The sequence below is a fragment of the Buteo buteo genome, chromosome 15 (assembly GCF_964188355.1).
Source record: "Buteo buteo chromosome 15, bButBut1.hap1.1, whole genome shotgun sequence".
Taxonomy (NCBI): domain Eukaryota; kingdom Metazoa; phylum Chordata; class Aves; order Accipitriformes; family Accipitridae; genus Buteo; species Buteo buteo.
Genome location: NC_134185.1, coordinates 28,861,832 through 28,878,982, shown reverse-complemented (window position 1 = coordinate 28,878,982; position 17,151 = coordinate 28,861,832). Strand labels below are relative to the sequence as shown.

The 17,151-nt window shown below is 39.8% G+C and overlaps 1 protein-coding gene across 9 annotated transcripts in view; it reads left to right on the top strand.

The window, feature by feature from the left end:
- The first annotated feature begins 1,421 nt into the window (after positions 1-1,421).
- Positions 1,422-17,151, top strand: part of TRDN (triadin) — a 239,720-nt gene continuing 223,990 nt past the window's right edge. For 3 of the 9 annotated variants that reach the window (XM_075046868.1, XM_075046869.1, XM_075046865.1), the window contains exon 1: positions 8,591-9,084. In XM_075046868.1, coding sequence (XP_074902969.1) covers positions 9,063-9,084 — 22 coding nt within the window. In that variant the 5' untranslated portion in view covers positions 8,591-9,062. Of the gene's footprint in view, positions 1,549-8,590; positions 9,085-9,338; positions 9,431-10,065; positions 10,168-12,240; positions 12,428-17,151 lie in introns of those variants that run through there. The other 6 variants (XM_075046864.1, XM_075046863.1, XM_075046872.1 and 3 more) reach the window with 4 other exon arrangements.

Here is a 17,151-nt window from a genome sequence, read left to right as displayed (position 1 = left end):
AAAACACCCAGACTATTCAGGACATGAATTTACTTCAGGATCACAAGCTTTAAGTGCCTGATCCTCCACTCCTTTTGATTCCAGTGAAAGGGTTGATAGACCTTGCACAGCCAGACAAGGGAAAAGAGCTTTTGTTCTCTTCCTAATATGCTTTGATGGAAGTCTTTTAGGAGGAAAAGAGCAGGAACAAACTTATTTCCCAGCCCACTTGGTTAGTATGGAGTGCAAGAACTGGTAATGTTACTCTGAGTGATTTAAAACCACCGTTAGGACTTAGTCTGCCCACAGCATTTGCTGGTCACTGTCAGGGCACTACTGTGGCAAATGAAGAGTTGGCTTTTAACTAAGAAAAGGAATGTACTGATAGGGAAAGTGGGGTAAGAAGGACTCGTTTGACAAATGCAGTAACGGAAGCAGGATGGTGTCATTTTCAGAGCAGGTCTGTCAAGTCAGGTAGGAAAGGAAGGGGGCTGGGACCATAACCCTGCCCGTGGCACGCACCTCTCGCTGCTTGTGGTCTTCTGCCTCCGTGCGTAACCTCCCCCAGGACTGCGCGGCACCCAAATTTCTGTCAGGCACCTCTTCGCAGTATATGGGACATGATCATCAACATTATTAGTTCAAAAATTGGTGATGTGTGAAAAGAACATGTTCTGGTTGGTTGTACTTCCAGTCCTGCATCCGTGTAGTTCCGATGCTGTCTGGACTTTGTTATTGCTGCAGCTGAACCAAAGCGTTGCTTAACCCAACTGTCATGCTCCGTTTCTTATTTGTGGAACAGATAATATTTTTTGTTGTCACTCTGAAATGTGGGGAACAGGAGTATTGTTATATCTGCCTTCCACAGAGTTTAAATAAAACCCTAGCTTCCTTCCCTCTCTCAAACAAAAAAACCCAAACCCTCCCCTCTCTATTGCCTGTTACCTCAGTAACAAGAAACATGGCTTTTCCTTGTCCATCATAAGGTAGAAGTTAGGTGAAGTGGAATCCAAATATCCAGGTTGCGTTTGCTTCACAAAACCTTTCACCAAATGTGAATATGAGCAAAAGTCTGAGCTGTCCAGGTAGTGCAGGAAAGGGGAAGAATCACAAGTGATCAGAGACAAAAATCCTGAGGGCATCGGGGATATAAAAGGGGATTCTATAGCCAAATGCCCACTTCAGAAAGTGCCTATGAATATAAAATAATCAACTAGAGTTAGAATTCTTTCCAAGACCCACAAAATGATCTCAAGCACAAACCTTTATACCGGAGGCCAAATCCCGCCGATGCAGAAAATATTTGTGTCCCAGTCTGGATCATTTTACGATGGCACAACGGCTCGACGTGCTGCGCTGCTGAGTCTGGCTGCGTGGCCCCTTCACCCCGCGGGGAGCAAGTGCCAACAGGTCCTTGGCAGCTGCGGTTTGTGCCAGTTGTACCAGAGCTGCCCAGTTTCCTCAGGCCCTGGGAATGCAGCCGGCAGCTTCCAAAAGTCCCCAATGTCCTTGACTTGCCTTCCGAGCTCTGGGGACTCAGCTGAGGATCTTCTATCCTGTGTCTCCAGGGTAATATTTTTATTTTCATTTAACCTGCGAATTTGGAAAAAGAAATGGTTTGACTGTCCCTTAAGAATCATTGTATTCTTCTGCACTTGGTCTGTCTGTGTTCTGCTCTTTCAGGGAGAGAGGGGAGGAGTAAGGAAGACGTAGCAATTCTTTTCAGTAAATGCTTTGCAGACAAATATTCTTTATGGTTTGCATTAGGGGGTTGGCTTTGGACATATGTTGGAGCTTGGACAGGAATCTAATGTGACTGACAGTGACAAATGGTGACGTACTGTTCAAGGAAAATTAGTGTATATCCCCTATGATAAGTGGTAAAGACATTAATGCTCAAATTTATTTCTCCTTTTAAAAGATACTTTATTTTTTAGACACTTTTTTCAGTGCAGTTGCAGCTGTCAGCACTGACAAGGATGAATTTACTAATTCGTATCTTCTGTTTGCACTCTGTAAAGAAGCTAAATTGCCTAATGAAAAAGCTCCCTGTTTAGATTTCCTTTTTAAATAGTGATGATGATGATGATGATGATAATAATAATAATAATAATAATAATAATAATAATAATAATAAAGTGGGTTCTTCATCTGCAATTCTGACTTTGATCTGTCCAAGACTGTGGCTAGAATGAGGAAGAATGAAAGAAAGAGGAAACAAAAAGAAAAATTATAGCTATTGTTGAAACAAACACATTTTTTTATAAATCTGGTTTCTGTCATGTAATTTCTTTCTTATAGCTGATAATTGCCAAAATATTTTGCCTGCTTTGTATCTTTTTCTCCTTTCTTCTGTATCTGTCACTCTGTATACTTGTGACAAATAGCAGTTTTTCTTGAGTATTTTGCAGCGTAGGTTTGTGTATTGCTGGGTGGGTGACTGTCTTTGTGGCACACAAAGGGTTAATTCCAGCTGCAGACTTTTGTATTTCAGGAGTCAAAGAATGATTTATCCACTGCCAGGAGCTGATATCTATCCCATCTGTGGAAATGCATAACTCAAGCAGGTTCTAATGTCCCAGGGCAAACAGGGACCTGGGAATATCAGAAAGACCTGCTGTTAAAAAACCCCACGGGAGACTTAGAGATGCAACTGTATGACACGCACCGGGATGGCCGGGACAAAAAGGCCTGCTTAAACTTGTAAGAAACGTCTAGGATGTATAACCTTCTATTGTCCAAGCCTATTTCCACACTACTCTTGCATTTCCAAACAAACAGTGCTCAGCTTGGAAGTGGCTTTTAATTCACTGTGCCCAGATCCTGCGTGGGTGCTCTCAGAAAAGCCAGGAAAGGGCCAAAACCCAGATGGGCCTCCTGAGGTTTTGACTGGAGTTATTTACAAGGGGAATCCTTTGCTAATGTGACTATGGGAAGCCCAGTCAAGCCTGAGTGTCTAAGAACACGTGGTACATATTGTGACATACCAAGCAGAAGAATAAGCCATTAAATGAAAAAGAAGGTGAGATTTCCCCTTGGTTGTGAAGGCCAGGCTGAGCAGATAGTTTAGAGCATCCCCAAAAGGGTGCACGTTAGCAAAGGTACATGAGTGTTAATTTTACCCCTTATCTTTTCCCGAGTACTTGGCATGAGAACATGCATTTGTCTTTGTCTTTTCACATCAGACTTTTGTCCCAGATTGTCTTTCTTTTGGCAGTGTGCTCAACTATGATCATATCTGGAAAAAAAAAAAAAAAAAATTCTATGTTGATTTCTGTTGAAACTTTTTTTATGAGTAAGGTCTGAACACAAACTTGAAATGTATTAGTGGAAATTTGGAGCTAGGTCTGAAATTTGAAGTTCAGGAACAATTTAATTCTTTTGCTACATGTATTTGTGTGATATATCTCTGAATCTCGCTCTTTCAGCATAGGAACTTGGTTTAAAATAAAATTTTGAAAAAGTAGTAATTTAAAAAAAAATTTTGCTGTTCTCAAGGAAAAAATCATCAGAAGTGAAGTCGTCTTGCTTTGAAAGAACATTTTTGACTAGCCATTGCACCAAGCTAATTAGGGTATTAGAACAGTTCTCAATATTTCTGACAGGGGTATTTCATGTTATGTCAGAGCCAACCCCCATCTCTACTAATTGGTTGGCTACTTTTTATGTTCTGTACACCATCAACTTTGGGTGCAGCTTGTCGTGAAGAAAAGGACAATTAAAGTGGACTTTTTGTCCTTGCTTCTTAAAAAGGGTCAGTTCCAGATATCCCTTCTTCACCGTTGTGGAGGTTGTGCAATCTGTAAGACAGCTTCTGAGAAATTTCCCAGATGTGAAAGTAAAGCCACAAGGGTGCTAATCAAACAATACTCATTAAGAATAGCAAGAATAAAGTAGGTTAAAGGAAAAGAAAAAGCGTGTAATATGGAACCGCTAAAGCTCATCCAAATGCAGTCCACCTTGATGTGCTGCGATAGATGCCCTCCCTGAAACTAGCTCATAGTAACACTTGGTACAGTTAGAGCACAAAATGCTGAAAAATACCCACTCTCCTAAACGAGGGGGCTGCTTTAGCCCGATTTCCCTCCACTGACTGTCTACTCAGTCAGCTTGCAAGAAGACCAAGTGGAATATCTTGTAACATCCCTGTTTTATAATCAGTGGGCCTTTTTGGATGTTAGAAATGGTTCCTTATTCAGTCGCACATCCAGACTGAGGTTACGCCCGCAGTTTTGCAGTAGGATGTCTAGTCGGGAGTATTGTCTATGGTAAAGTGGAACACTCAGTGTCATAGATGTTTTCTTTTGTACCTGCTGAGTTTGCATCGTGTAGCTTTGGAGTAATTTCTTTTTTGTGAAACCTGACCTACCAAATGCCCCTTCGTGAGCTCAGAGTACCACGGTGAAGTGACCCCGGTGTGTTTGTCCGCTGGCCCCAGGCAGAGGCTGATTTGCATCCAGACGAGCCTGCCTATGGACAGGGCTTCTTAGCTGTCTGTCGGTTGTTTGCCTTAAATGTGGGACAGATCTACTACAGAGTTCAACTAACAGTCTCCTACATATTAAAGTAGGAATTTTTTAAAGGCACTATGTATGCAACTCTCTAATTGGAAAAATTATGCAGGCTTTATGAGAATTTATGAGATTTATGAGAAAGTTTAAACATAAACCAAGCTTTAACTTAGATCGGATATGATATGTCTTGTTTAGTTTTGTACTTTGGGTGTACATTAGTATATCCAAAATAAGTCTATACTCTGGTCATCTCGATTCCAAAAACCTTGCAACTGTTCTTCATGAAATATCAATCACAAATGGAAAACAATTACTTTAGAGTTGTGTAATGTTCCATAGAGGGTCACAGCTACATCTCTGACTGATCACGACCTCAAGGGCATCAGAATGTGAATGTGTGCTCCTATTTGTACTGAAAAACACAGAGTATTACTACTGGGACTGAATGAAAATCTCATCTATAAGTAACAGTGTTCCTAAACAAAAATCAAACAAAAAAAGGAGTGGAAATGTCTGTTTCAGTGGAAACCAGCTGATGCATCAAACAAATATTAGTATTTTTCTTCATATGCACATCAAAGCTCAGTGACAGACATCACTCTAATCCTACCTTTGCCTCTGCATGTGTCTTTATTATCCACTGGATTCAGTACCATACACCCTCTCCCTAGCATTATACTTCTATCCTATATTTAGTTCTTATCAGTTGATTACTAGCTGTTTCTGATAACAACATACTCCCAGGATTCATCAGATATATTGGAGTTGAGGTTAAGTTTCCTTTCCTTGACCCTGCTGTGCTGCTGAGCATGCACTGAGATACAAAGCCCTTTTCTTTTGCTTCGTTTGATTTTGTATGACCGAACTCTGACAATTCCTCGGTAATGTGTTAGCAGACAAGCTCAAATATTGTTCTGCATTTTCTTGTTGACTGATGGTTTTACTCAATTCCTCAAATGCTTCCTTGTATCAGTATGAAAGTCTCTCTTCTCATTACCTAGTAATTCAATGTGATCTATTGTCTTTCCCTATTCCCTTTTTAATAATATCATCAAGACAACCCAGAAATCAGCTCATAAAGTATTTGTATACTCCTACTTTGATTATATGAACAACACAACTTTTCATCTAAAAGCAGGAGTTTGTATTTGAATCTGTCAAATAGGAAACCTCTGACATTTTCCTAAAATAAAATGTTCAAATAATTACTTTTCTTTGATTCATCAGTTAGGATTCTCACTGAAATACACATTATCTGAGATCAAGGCACATGGTTGCACGCGGACATACAGTACCTCCTTCTTTCCTCTTCATAAAATTGTTACTTTTTCCCCTATCTGGGCAACTATAGAGCAAAGAGAACCTTCATTTTACTTTCTTTAGCACAGACTTGTATATCTCAAGAATCTGGTGTGAGAAGGGACACTTAACCTGCTGCTACAACTCCCTGCATCACCACGGAACGTGAGACCTGATCCTGGGACAGGTCATTTACCACGTAGCCCCTGCGAGCAGGAAGGGAATACCTATGGCTGACTCAAGCCAAGAGCATTTTCGCATTGTGTCTGAGACCGGAGGGGAGGAAAATGAGAAGAAATTGTGTGTCCAGGTTTGGATATTGCTTGCAAGAACCAAAGTAGTTTTAAATTTTTCAGTTTTGTCATTGTTCGAAATATGAACAAGGAGAGAGAAAGGACATTTTACAAAGGAAGATTTCCTATAAGGTTAGACAGAGAAGGCTCCCACCAAAATGCATTCTGGGTCAGGTTCAATATATAAACTAGGTCAGGGAATTAATGTTTACTTTGTCGGATGAAGAACCACATAAATTTTGTGCTGGCCTTCTGCATAACGTGAATTTCACAGATTAGCGTAAAAGAAACTCCTAAACTTGGGTCAGGCACTAAACTTGAGATTTTAACTAAGCTTCTAACCAGCCCTGAACAAAACTTTGAGAATTTTCCTTGCTTAGACTCCTAAAGAAGAAATATGATATCCTGTGTAATTTTCAGATGGCAATGTTTGTTTTTCAATATAAATGTACATGCACATACACAGAAGCAAAACTTGGTTTACCTTAGTTCTATGTATTTTTGCAAAGGCCGTGATTATCTCCAGTAAATATGACACCCAGCTCCCTTGACTTTGCCCCCCTTAAAGGGAGCAACTGTGTAACTTCCAATACAGTTGCCCAGAGCTACATTTGTTCTGAGATATTTGTGCCTGGGACAGCTTTAGCCTGTTTTCCACAATGAATGTTTTGCATATACAGGGGCTGCAGAGACTACCAAGCAGTTCTCCTTCTGGCCACTGGGCTGATGTTGTGGAAAATTGATTTCCAGTTGGATTCTCTCTCTTCCTCTGCTCTTGTATTTTGATTTCAGAATATCAGCCCGTGATTGAGAGTGAGCAGAAATAGCAGCAAAGGAAGTGAGGCATGGAGGCGAGAGGGCAGGTGGTAGGAGCTGAAATGGAAACAGTGAAAGACAGGCAACCATACATGTACAGTTATACAAACAGATATGTCTGGGTCTGGTCCACAGTCTCAGGATCTTGCTACATAAAACAAGAACAAAATTCAGACTTCAATATTTTCCCCAGTTCTCTCTTCTCATATAACCAAACTGAACCTTTATTATTTTATTTCAATTTGAATAGTAATACAAGTGAAAGCAATCCTGACTTTGCAATATTGATTAGCTCTGTGCTTCGGGTATTCAGCTGAGATGGTATCTCTCACATCTCAAGCAAGCAGGATAGATGCCAAAATACAGATGACTCCAAATATTTAACTGTTCACGTGAAATGGAAGTGCTCCAGCAGAAGAGAAAGAAGTAATTAAGAAGGGCAAGGGCTTTGCCTTATTGTCTCACATCCTAGCACACTTTACTATTGTGGGCAGCCGTTTTGTTGATGTGAATGCGATTCCACAGAACATTTTGGTATTCATGAAAGATTATTTTTGAAGGAATAAGGTTTTGTGTAAAATCTTTTCAGCAGCCTTAGTGAGGAAGATCCTCTGAGGGACAGGTTAAAGGAGCAAATGGAGGGTTAGGAGGATGAACAGAAAAGCGCTGACTACTGAGCATCAAGTAATCAAAACTCGTCAGTGCAAAAGATTTGGTCAGTAGAGCTGAAGAAGAAAGGGGATGTAGCACTGATTGTAAGCTTCAGCTAGAAAACGCAAATATTTTCAGGCATGTGGCAGGTTTGAAGTGTGTTAGAGGGAAGAGAAAAATCCTGGTGGTGTCTGTAAACTGTTCAGTGAAGCTTCACTTCTGCATCTTGTGCACTGGATAAATAGATTCCTTTCCTTCTACTTTACCACAGAGCCAGGTGATTATATCTCCTGGGAGGAAGATGAGAAGTGCAAATGCCAGCCCGTGTAGCAGAGACGAGCTGACTATAGGTTCCCTAGTAAGAACTGTTTAAGATGGTTTCTGGTTTCATGTGACGATGACATTTATGTAGAGGTATGCTGGCTCGAGGGCACTTTTTTGCTAATTTCATTTTCAAGCTCTTACCCACATACGTAATTCCACAGCTGTGAAACTGCAAGCAATGCAATGAAAAGATTGCTCAGGTTTTAAAGTCTTTATTCTTATTTAAATGGTTAGTGGTTTTGTTCCTCTAAATTGTTTTAAAAGTCTGCTTGTTTTCAGTTTTATAAAGCCTTGTTTAAAATCACAGATTTTTTGACCTGTTTAATTGTTTCCATGAATGAGATCTAGAAAAAATCTGATCTGCTTAATATTTTTGCATATTACCTACATTTTTAACAGTGTTCTGTACTTAGATGAACTTCACAGGTATGTGTGGTAATTGCAGCAAATCAGAAGAATACCAAAAAAAAATCCAAGCTGAAGAAGTTACCGATTTCATAGGTTTAAAGTGGTACCTTAACTGGCTCTGAACTGTGACTAAGAATCAAAGAGGAGAAAATCACCTAAATTTACCCTCCCCCTTAGTCAGCAGTAAGCTTCATAGGACCCTCCCCAAACCAAATAAGGCCAGGAAGAATGTGCTAACCACTGAGTGTGCTAAGAATAAAATTGAGCTGGGATGGATAAGGTTACTTTGAACTCTATATTTCATGTCTCCTGACATACCCCCTAAAGAACTGCAATTATGCCAGCGAGGCTGCAGGAGCATTAAACAGTTCTTTCCCAGTTCTTTTGCTTTTTGCTGCCTTTCCATGTGTTCCTGTCTGGTTTAGAGCTTGGCCTTTTTACTTTTTATTTGTAGTGTGTGTGGTTCTTGGGACGTTAGAAGAAATATGCTGAAGAGTCACTGTGAGGCATGGCTATTTTTGTTAGAAGTTGATACTTTAGACTGAGTTTTAAGTGTTGCCGCTGGAAGGCCTTAGGTTGCTCTGGGAGGGCAGGAGTCTGCAGAGGAAACAGAAAGTTCAGAGGGGTGCAGAAGAAGAAGGAACAGAATTAGAAAAGCAGAGGACCTCCCTCCTCCTCATTCTGCAGCTCCCGCAAGAGCCAGCAACCCAGGAGTATTATCTGAGCTGCCACAGCAGATCTTGACCTTTTTAACAGAGTATCTCTTACCACCATCATCATGGCCGAGATTACAGCAGAAGGTACGGTAACTATTTTCAAATATAATTAACCAAAAATGATATGTACTTTGACAGTGTAATTGAGCCAGTGTGTCAATATGATTTGTTGCTCTTAGCAAATAGTGCTTTCAGTCCGGGATCGCTTCGTTTTCTTTGTTGGATTGCTTTCTACCTTTCTTTCCTCTTTTTTCTTTTTCATTCCTGTAGCCTGAGTCTCTACCGGTTACTGAAGCTAGATCTCTGTACACCTCTAAAAATAGCGTTAGTCTCGTTTGCAGAACAGCAGCGCTTAGGCAGCTCCATTAGAGTGATACAAGAAGGGGAATGTCTGGCTGTCAGGTGGTTCCACCCTCAAGCCTTTGCTCAGGTAAAGCTTTGGTAGTCCCTTATAATCAGAGCTTTGCCAGAGTCGGAATAGCTTAGTTTGGTGGTGCTGATTTTTCCGTAAGGAGCCCAGATTATTTGTGAACCGCACATGAAGTTACTGAAGGGTAAAAGCTATCAACCCTGCAATCCTTATTCAGGTGAACTTCTGAAGGAGTCAGTGAGAGTTGTGCTGAAGTAAGTACACCAGAGCTAGGCTTGCAAGAAGGAAAGGCAATTGTATTAACCAGTAAATACATATTCTAAAATATGAATATTTCATGTCCTTTAATATTTCCTGACCATTCATATTTAAATAACATTTTAGATGCATAACAATATTTTATCAACCTCAGTCAGACAGGGAATATATTTAAAATGCAACCTTCTTTAAATTTAATACTGAATATTTTAGTTGAATTTCATTCCAACCCTTTTTTCCAGTGTGGATTACTCCACTGTTTATCTGAATTTAATAATGACACCACAAAAAAAACCCAGACAACTTTTAAACAGTCTTCTGAAAGTTATTTTTATTTGACTTGCCAAGGTTATGTGGCATTTCAGTGTCTGAAAGTTGTACTTTTCTTCTTCCATTTTTCATTGTTAATATTTGTAACAGGATCTGCATTAAGCGCTATTAGAGAGTGAGTTCACTGTCTTCTAAAGGATTGATGTTGGGACTATGTCAAATTGAACAATCCTTGCCTGCCGTCTGGTTAGCCACCGCAAGGAGACAATGTGCGTATGACTTTTTTAATCAGCATTGGACAGATCTACAATTTGCTTCTGGCAGCAAACACTGCCAAAACAGGTAGCTCAGCCTGACAGCCCTAACCTAAATGCTAGCACTAGTTTATTTGGATATTCTTAACCTGGTTTGTTGGAAACATTGGTTATTTTGTAGCTGCTATCAGGGAAATCTGTGAAATTGTATTTGTCTTCCAAAATGCATGCATTAATACCATCAGTGTCAGAGAAGCAGTATGGAAGTACCTCTTGCAAGGTTCTCCAAGTGAAGAAAAAAAACAGAATTAGCAGGAATTTTAGTCCAAAATTAATAGCAAAAATAGAAGGCTTTTCAATCAGTCTGGAAGTGACTTTTCAGTCACTTAGCATACTAAAGAAAGAAAACAAAAGAACCTAAAATAAAATAAAAATAAAACAAAGAGTCTGGAAATGTTTTTATAGTGCTTTCATAATGTTTTTACAGGTACCCCTTAGCTGTAATATTGTGTGTCTGTCTTCTGTGTTTTTTCTGTGCAAAGCAATAGACTTCAGGTGATAAGGGGCGTCAGCTCCGCAGTAACCTGACCTTCAGTGTGACAGGTAAATAAGCTATATAACTTGTTTAGGTTAGTTTTTGTTTTCTTATATTTGGAATGGACTAATGTTGATTGGCTGATTTTTAAACTCTGGATCCACGCGATAGAAATTTTACTTATGGCAGAAACTAAGAATTCAGCCTGGGGCTAATGTTTCACTGCAGTTTATTTTCCTCTGGGGCTACTGCTGGCACTCACAAGGCAGTCTGAAAGTTCAGCTCTAAACTTCAGCAACATATAGTCTGGCCAAATAAAAATCAATTAAAATACCACTTGCTTCACAAAATTCCTGTTTGATTTTATTTTGTTGTATGCTAAAACCCAGCCCGTGATTTGCTGGGGTCTTCTTTATTAGGATTAAAGTACTTGCTCCTCGTGGTAGGTATTCTTAACTCTATTTTACGCTATCGGCCACACATCAGCTAGGCTGTGGGGCTCCTTGTCTTTCTGGGTACCATGCCGGCACGTCAGAGAGCGCGGCACAAAAGCGATGTGGGCTTCAACACCGCCCCGGCCAGTGGGGCTGCCGGTTTAGAGAGATGGTCCAGCCCTGGCAGAGGGATGCTGCTGGTGCCCAGCTCAAGGTGTCTTTTTCTGACAGCCCGTGTCAATACCGTGATCTATTCAGAGACAGATGCACAGGGCCGATGGGGTGCTCTTCCAGGTCAACATCACGGTAATGACAGTGAGACTAAGTGGCTTAAAAGTGTTGCCACCGAGCAATGACCCTGGCCCATCTACTTGCATTGCAAGCCCCGTGTGCTGCCTATTCATTTCCACAGCTACAAATTATTAGCTGTGGAAATACTGGTGAAGTGTAACCGGTGAAAGACAAAAGGTGATCTCTTAAGATAGCAATTTATAAACGTCCTTAGAAAGTTGGCAGGGCCTAGGTCTCCTGCTGGCAAAAGTTTAGGAGAGGATTCCAAAGGATTATCTTCAGCATCCTCGTATTACATGTAATTGCAACCACAGAAATGTACTATGAAAATGTGGAAGTCCTTAAAACTGTAAACAAAAAAAATCTCAGTACAGATACTAAATACTCTGCAACACTCTCAGGATATTTTTTATTATTATTATTATTATTATTATTATTATTATTATTATTATTATTATTATTATTATTTTGTGGTTGTTATTGTTACATTTCATCTGTTACTGAGCATTCTGTAATGGCCAGGGTCTTTACTCTGATCCACTTCAGAGCTTGCCTAGAAAGCCGCGGGTGTCTAACTATACCGCTCTGCTGTGTTTATGAACACGGGGACTGGACGGGACCCAACGGCAGATGCACTTATCGCTGCCACCGCTGAAACACGAATACAAAAAGCCCGGCACCTCTGAGAAACGGCTTCTACCAACGCACAGCTTAATCTATATGTGCACAATAGCTCCGGCAGCAGCCCTGTAGTTGGTCCTGTCTAGTCCGACCTCCCGCAGGTCGCTCAGAGTGCCAGGTCGCTGCTGTCCCCTGGCGCTTTATTCTCCCACGCAGGGACAAATGGACAGAGACTGGGCTCTGCCTGCTGCAACCCACCGGAGACTGTGCGCCGATCTCATCCGGGGGGGTGAGGAGAGGAGAAAGACAAGGTGTCTATGCCAGCTGTTTGTCTGCCACAACTTATTTCCCCAGCGGAGCAAGAAAGAAGCAGAAGTCGAACAGAAATGTGACAGTGAGTCACCGTTTGGTCCTTATTTTGCTGCTGAGAGCTGTGCAGCTACACATTTCGTCTGTCTCGGGGCAGGCTGCAAGGAGACGGGCGAGCCCCGAGGCTACACACAGCTTGTCAGCGACAAAATCAAAATTAGCTTCTGGATTTCAGACCTTTTCTCAGGCTGTTTGATAACTATGAAAAGTTTTGAGATGTAAACCATTTCAAAAGGCGGATTTAACAAGATCTGTATGCTTGAAGATTAATATACGTGAAACTGATAATATATGAGAAATAACACACGAGAGCCAGAGGGTAAAATCAGGACGACTTCACAAGTGTGATAGCCAGAAGCTAACAGCAGTCTCCAGTTGGCAAAAAGTTTAGCGAAGTCACACGACAGGCAAGAGGGAGATAGCTACTTCTCATGGTAATTCATGAGTTGCTGCTAGAGGTGCGAGTTGTGCCGACTGCAAAAGGGGTCTAGATGAATAAATTAGATTAGATGATCCATTTTGATGGCTAAAGGCATGTGAGGTGTTTCCTAGCCTTCAGTTAGACTGCTGTTTAAGCATCGAGTTAGGAGGTTTCTATAGAATTTATTTGCAATAAGCAAATTTGCAAAATGAAAAGATGTTTTCTTTTTCTGGCTTTCAATGTTGATGCGGAAGCAGAGAGTATACCCTTTGTTGTGGGGTAATGAAAATACAACAATTTTGGCAATGATTTTTTTAAGGAATCAGTCTGCTTTTGTTCAGAAGTACCAGGTTAAGTTAACAGCCTAATTACCCAGAGGGACAAAAAGTAAAAAAAAAAACCAGGACTGCCTGTAAAAAAGTAAGTCTTTGGGGCTCCAAATTCTCACTGAAATTCCTTAAAACTTGGATTCCCCTGTGCCTGTGGGCCTGGACAACTGAGCAGGTTAGTTTGGCTGCAGCCTGGGTGCTTTCTTGTAGGCTACTGAGGCAAGCAAGCGTAAAGCCAAATTTGTCAGATGAAGTTTTAGGTTTAAGAATTTGGGGGCAATGTTACTCACAGCTGGTATGGTGTCTATGCATGTTCAGTTGGTACAGAGAAACTCTAACATGTTGTTACCTTAGGTAGCCCCTTAGAAAGTCAGCTAGCTATGGACAGCAGGAAATCTTAAAACCTAAGAACCAGAGGTTCGAGCTAATGCATCCTTTTGTTAGTCCATGATGGGCTAAAAGCGTGTGCATGCAGTTACCTCGTGTTTACTTGTGTGCAAACAGCTGGACTGTAGATCTGATCATTTATTCACTTTTTTTTAAAAGAACCTTGTGCTCATAAGTATTTGGAACATATTTTAAGGTTGCTTATATAATGAGAAATATGTTTAAAAGCCTAGTAGTGTTTTCAAGTTATTGGGGTGATCAGTTCCCACTGATTTAAAAACAAAATCTGTGCAACTACTTAGCTTCTCAAAAGTCCCAGTCTACACTTTCAGGTACCTAATCCTTGTAAAAAAAAATCTAGTCTATAAATATTTTGAGTACTTTTACCCATTGCCTACAATGTAAACCGTGAGTAAGAGGTGGATTCATGCTGCTTTTACTGCTCTGCTCTGGAAAGCAGAAACTGGTTCAGTTTAAAACACGTTTCATAATACAGGTTTGGCTGCCGTCCAGGACACACTGAGGACAGAGAAACCAGAGATGCCCTCTTTGAGGCAGGTCAGCTGCTTACAGAAATGGAGAAGCTTTCTTTTTCTTTCTGATGCTGATATTCCCCGGTTTGTGCTCTGTTTAAGAAGATTGAACTAGTGGGCAGCGCTCATTTTACCAGCTTAAACCGTATTTAAAATAGTAGAAGGTGGATTGCTTTAAATCAAAATGATTGAAAAACCTTTTAAATCACCAAATTTAATCATGATTTAAACCAGCAAACAAGAAACCTGGGTTTCAAAACAGCAATTTTAATATTTTTTGCATATGTCTTCTATCATTCTTTTTCCCAAAAGAATGGAAAAGAGACACTGATTTCTGTTTGCTGATTATTAATATGGTGACTGAGTACAGCCTTTCTCACTAAATTTGTGCCTTTTACTCTTAGAGAGAAAGATAACCTAAATATTTGTCTATTAACCAGTTCTGTAGTTCAGGAGCCATTTATCCAGATTCTTAGTCTTTACGGGGGGGGGGGGGGGGAGGGGTAGGTATGATAGAGAATGGTAAATGGTGCATTTCTTTTTTACTAGATAATAATTTCATTTTTACTTATGATTTCTGTCAGGCTTCATTAGGATGGAAATTGGAATTCAATTAAAATGGTACAAACCCAGCATTTTAAAATTGTTTATTTGTGTCTTGTAGATGTACTGGATATATAGGAAAAGTCAATTTTAAATAGAACCTGTTTTGATAAGCTAAGTGATTTATTAAATAAATATAATACTATTTGTAATTTAGTTTCTGGCCACTGCATCCTACAAGAATATATAACTGACGGAGCTCATTTTCTTTCATGTAATGTTTATTCAAAGGGTAGAGAAAGAAAATGTATTTTCTACTTTAAAAAAAACCCAACTAATTACTTCTTGACATAGAATAAGATAGTAATTGACTTCAAATAGTAAAATAAATTGAAATTAAGAACATAGACTTTGCATTTGCAAACAGGTTATACTAAAAAGAAAAGGCTAGCTTAATTTGACTCCATTTGCTTAACCAGTGATTTCCAACAGCCCAGTGATGTCTTTCACTTTCTTCACAACTGTAGGACTTGATCATAGCTTTTTGTTTAAACAAAAGTGATTTCTATAGGTGGTAGTGTAAGAGTGTAGAGTAGTGTAAAAGTGTAGTCCTTAGCACGGGTGTTGTTATTTTATATTACATTTTAAAAAGGTGTATTTTTAAAAGCATTTCTAGAAAACTTCTGTTTGTGATTCAAAAAGCATCAACAATCATATTCCCTGCCTTCCCCCACTGCAGCATCATTTGAGTGGGGCTTCAAAAGGAGAATTATTAAAGATTAATATTGAAATGTCTTCAGTAGTTGCAGATGTATAAATAGGTGTAAACCAGCAACAATGTCTTTTTCTACAGTGCTCTCACACTGATTTAAAACCAGTTCAAGGGTATGGTCAAAGATAACTTTACAGAGACGTGCAGGCTTAATATCCTTACTGCTTTACATTGGCAGATCACACTGGTAACAGGGAAGACGAAGTAGATAAGCAGATCTGAACTGTAAAGTCACTGCATCTAAAGACTTAACTTAAAGCTATGGACAACCAGCTATACTTCTTATCCATATGATCCCACTGTCAAGTTCTCCTGTCAGCTTTAAACGTTTGTACTGGTAATTGCCATTATTTCATATTTTAGTCTTAGCCCTGGGTCTTTATATAAATCTTGCGTTGGTGCATTGGAACATGACCATTCAGACTTTAGATCCCTGAGTGGGAATGTGTTTAAGCAGTATGTGGTCAAATGGGACCAGCAAGATTTAGCATCTAGTTTTATTCCTAGTAAGTGCCTACAACACAGCTGATTTACATAAGTAAGTCTATGTCAGGAATTAGGAAGCACGTACATGGCAACCAAATATTTGACTAACGATGGCGACAGCGACACCACTAGGTAGCAGAGATACCAGATGACACTGCCAATGGATCTTCTCCTGTCCCGTGTTCTGTCCTTTTCTTCATAGCCCCTGATACTTTTTTTGCCCTGTAATAGTTTTCCTTTTTCTATTTCTCTTCTCTTCCCTCTTCCAAGATCTGGTAGATAATACTGCAGGTAATACGCAGGAGAGGTAACTCCGGTACCTTCTCTAAATGCAAAACATAATCAGAACAGGGTAAAGCACAAAGCAAGCAGCTACATTATTCTTCAGACTGATTAGATTTTGAGGAAAAGAGCTGAGCTAACAAAACAGATCATGTAAAGTACAGGAGGCCAAAAAAAAAGCTGTAGAAGGTACTGTTGGGGCTTTTTTCCATCCCAAACTGTCTCATATGCTAAAAGTCACCTATGTTCAATTTCAGTCAAACCAGTTCAGTCGCTCAAAATCGTGGTCATTGCTGGGTTTTGCCCTTAGAAATCAGTATGAAAAAGCTGTGGCTTTAAGTCCTGAATAAGTCTCACTTGAGTACTGTGGCTGATTTGGGCTTTTTTTAGAATCAGTCCTACAGCACAGTATGAACTTACCTCTGGCCTAAAAGTTCTGCTTGGTGCCATGTGAAGGCATTTACCATAAGAAAGGAAAATATAAAATGCCAGGCACAGAAAAACTTTCTGACTGGAGAAGTCTCCTCTTTCTACCCTCAAAGACAGTTTTAAAAAATCCTTTACAAATATGTAATGAGTAAAGACCTGCTACTCCCTGTACATGCTTATGTTCTCACAGCTTCAAAAGTTTTTCTGTACCTTTGCCTGGAGTCAAATTGTCAAAGGCACAATGAATCTAAGCCTCTGTAGCCTCCTTTGGTATGTAAATGAACTCATTTTTTCCCTATATTCCATTATGTAGATTTAAGTTGTGGTTCTCTATGCATGTCAGGAAGGCTAAATCTTGTTTCAATCTTCGCTAAGAGGTTATTCAGAATTGACACAATTACCATAAATACAGTTTTCTGGTAACTATTTTACTGTTTTTAGAGGCATAATTTAATACATCTATTCAAATGTTAAGATCCTCATTTTGCTTTGACCTTTTCTTCCTATAACAGGTAGGACCTTAATTTTGGCTTCAAGTCTATCTATGTAACTCCTACTGAAGTCAAC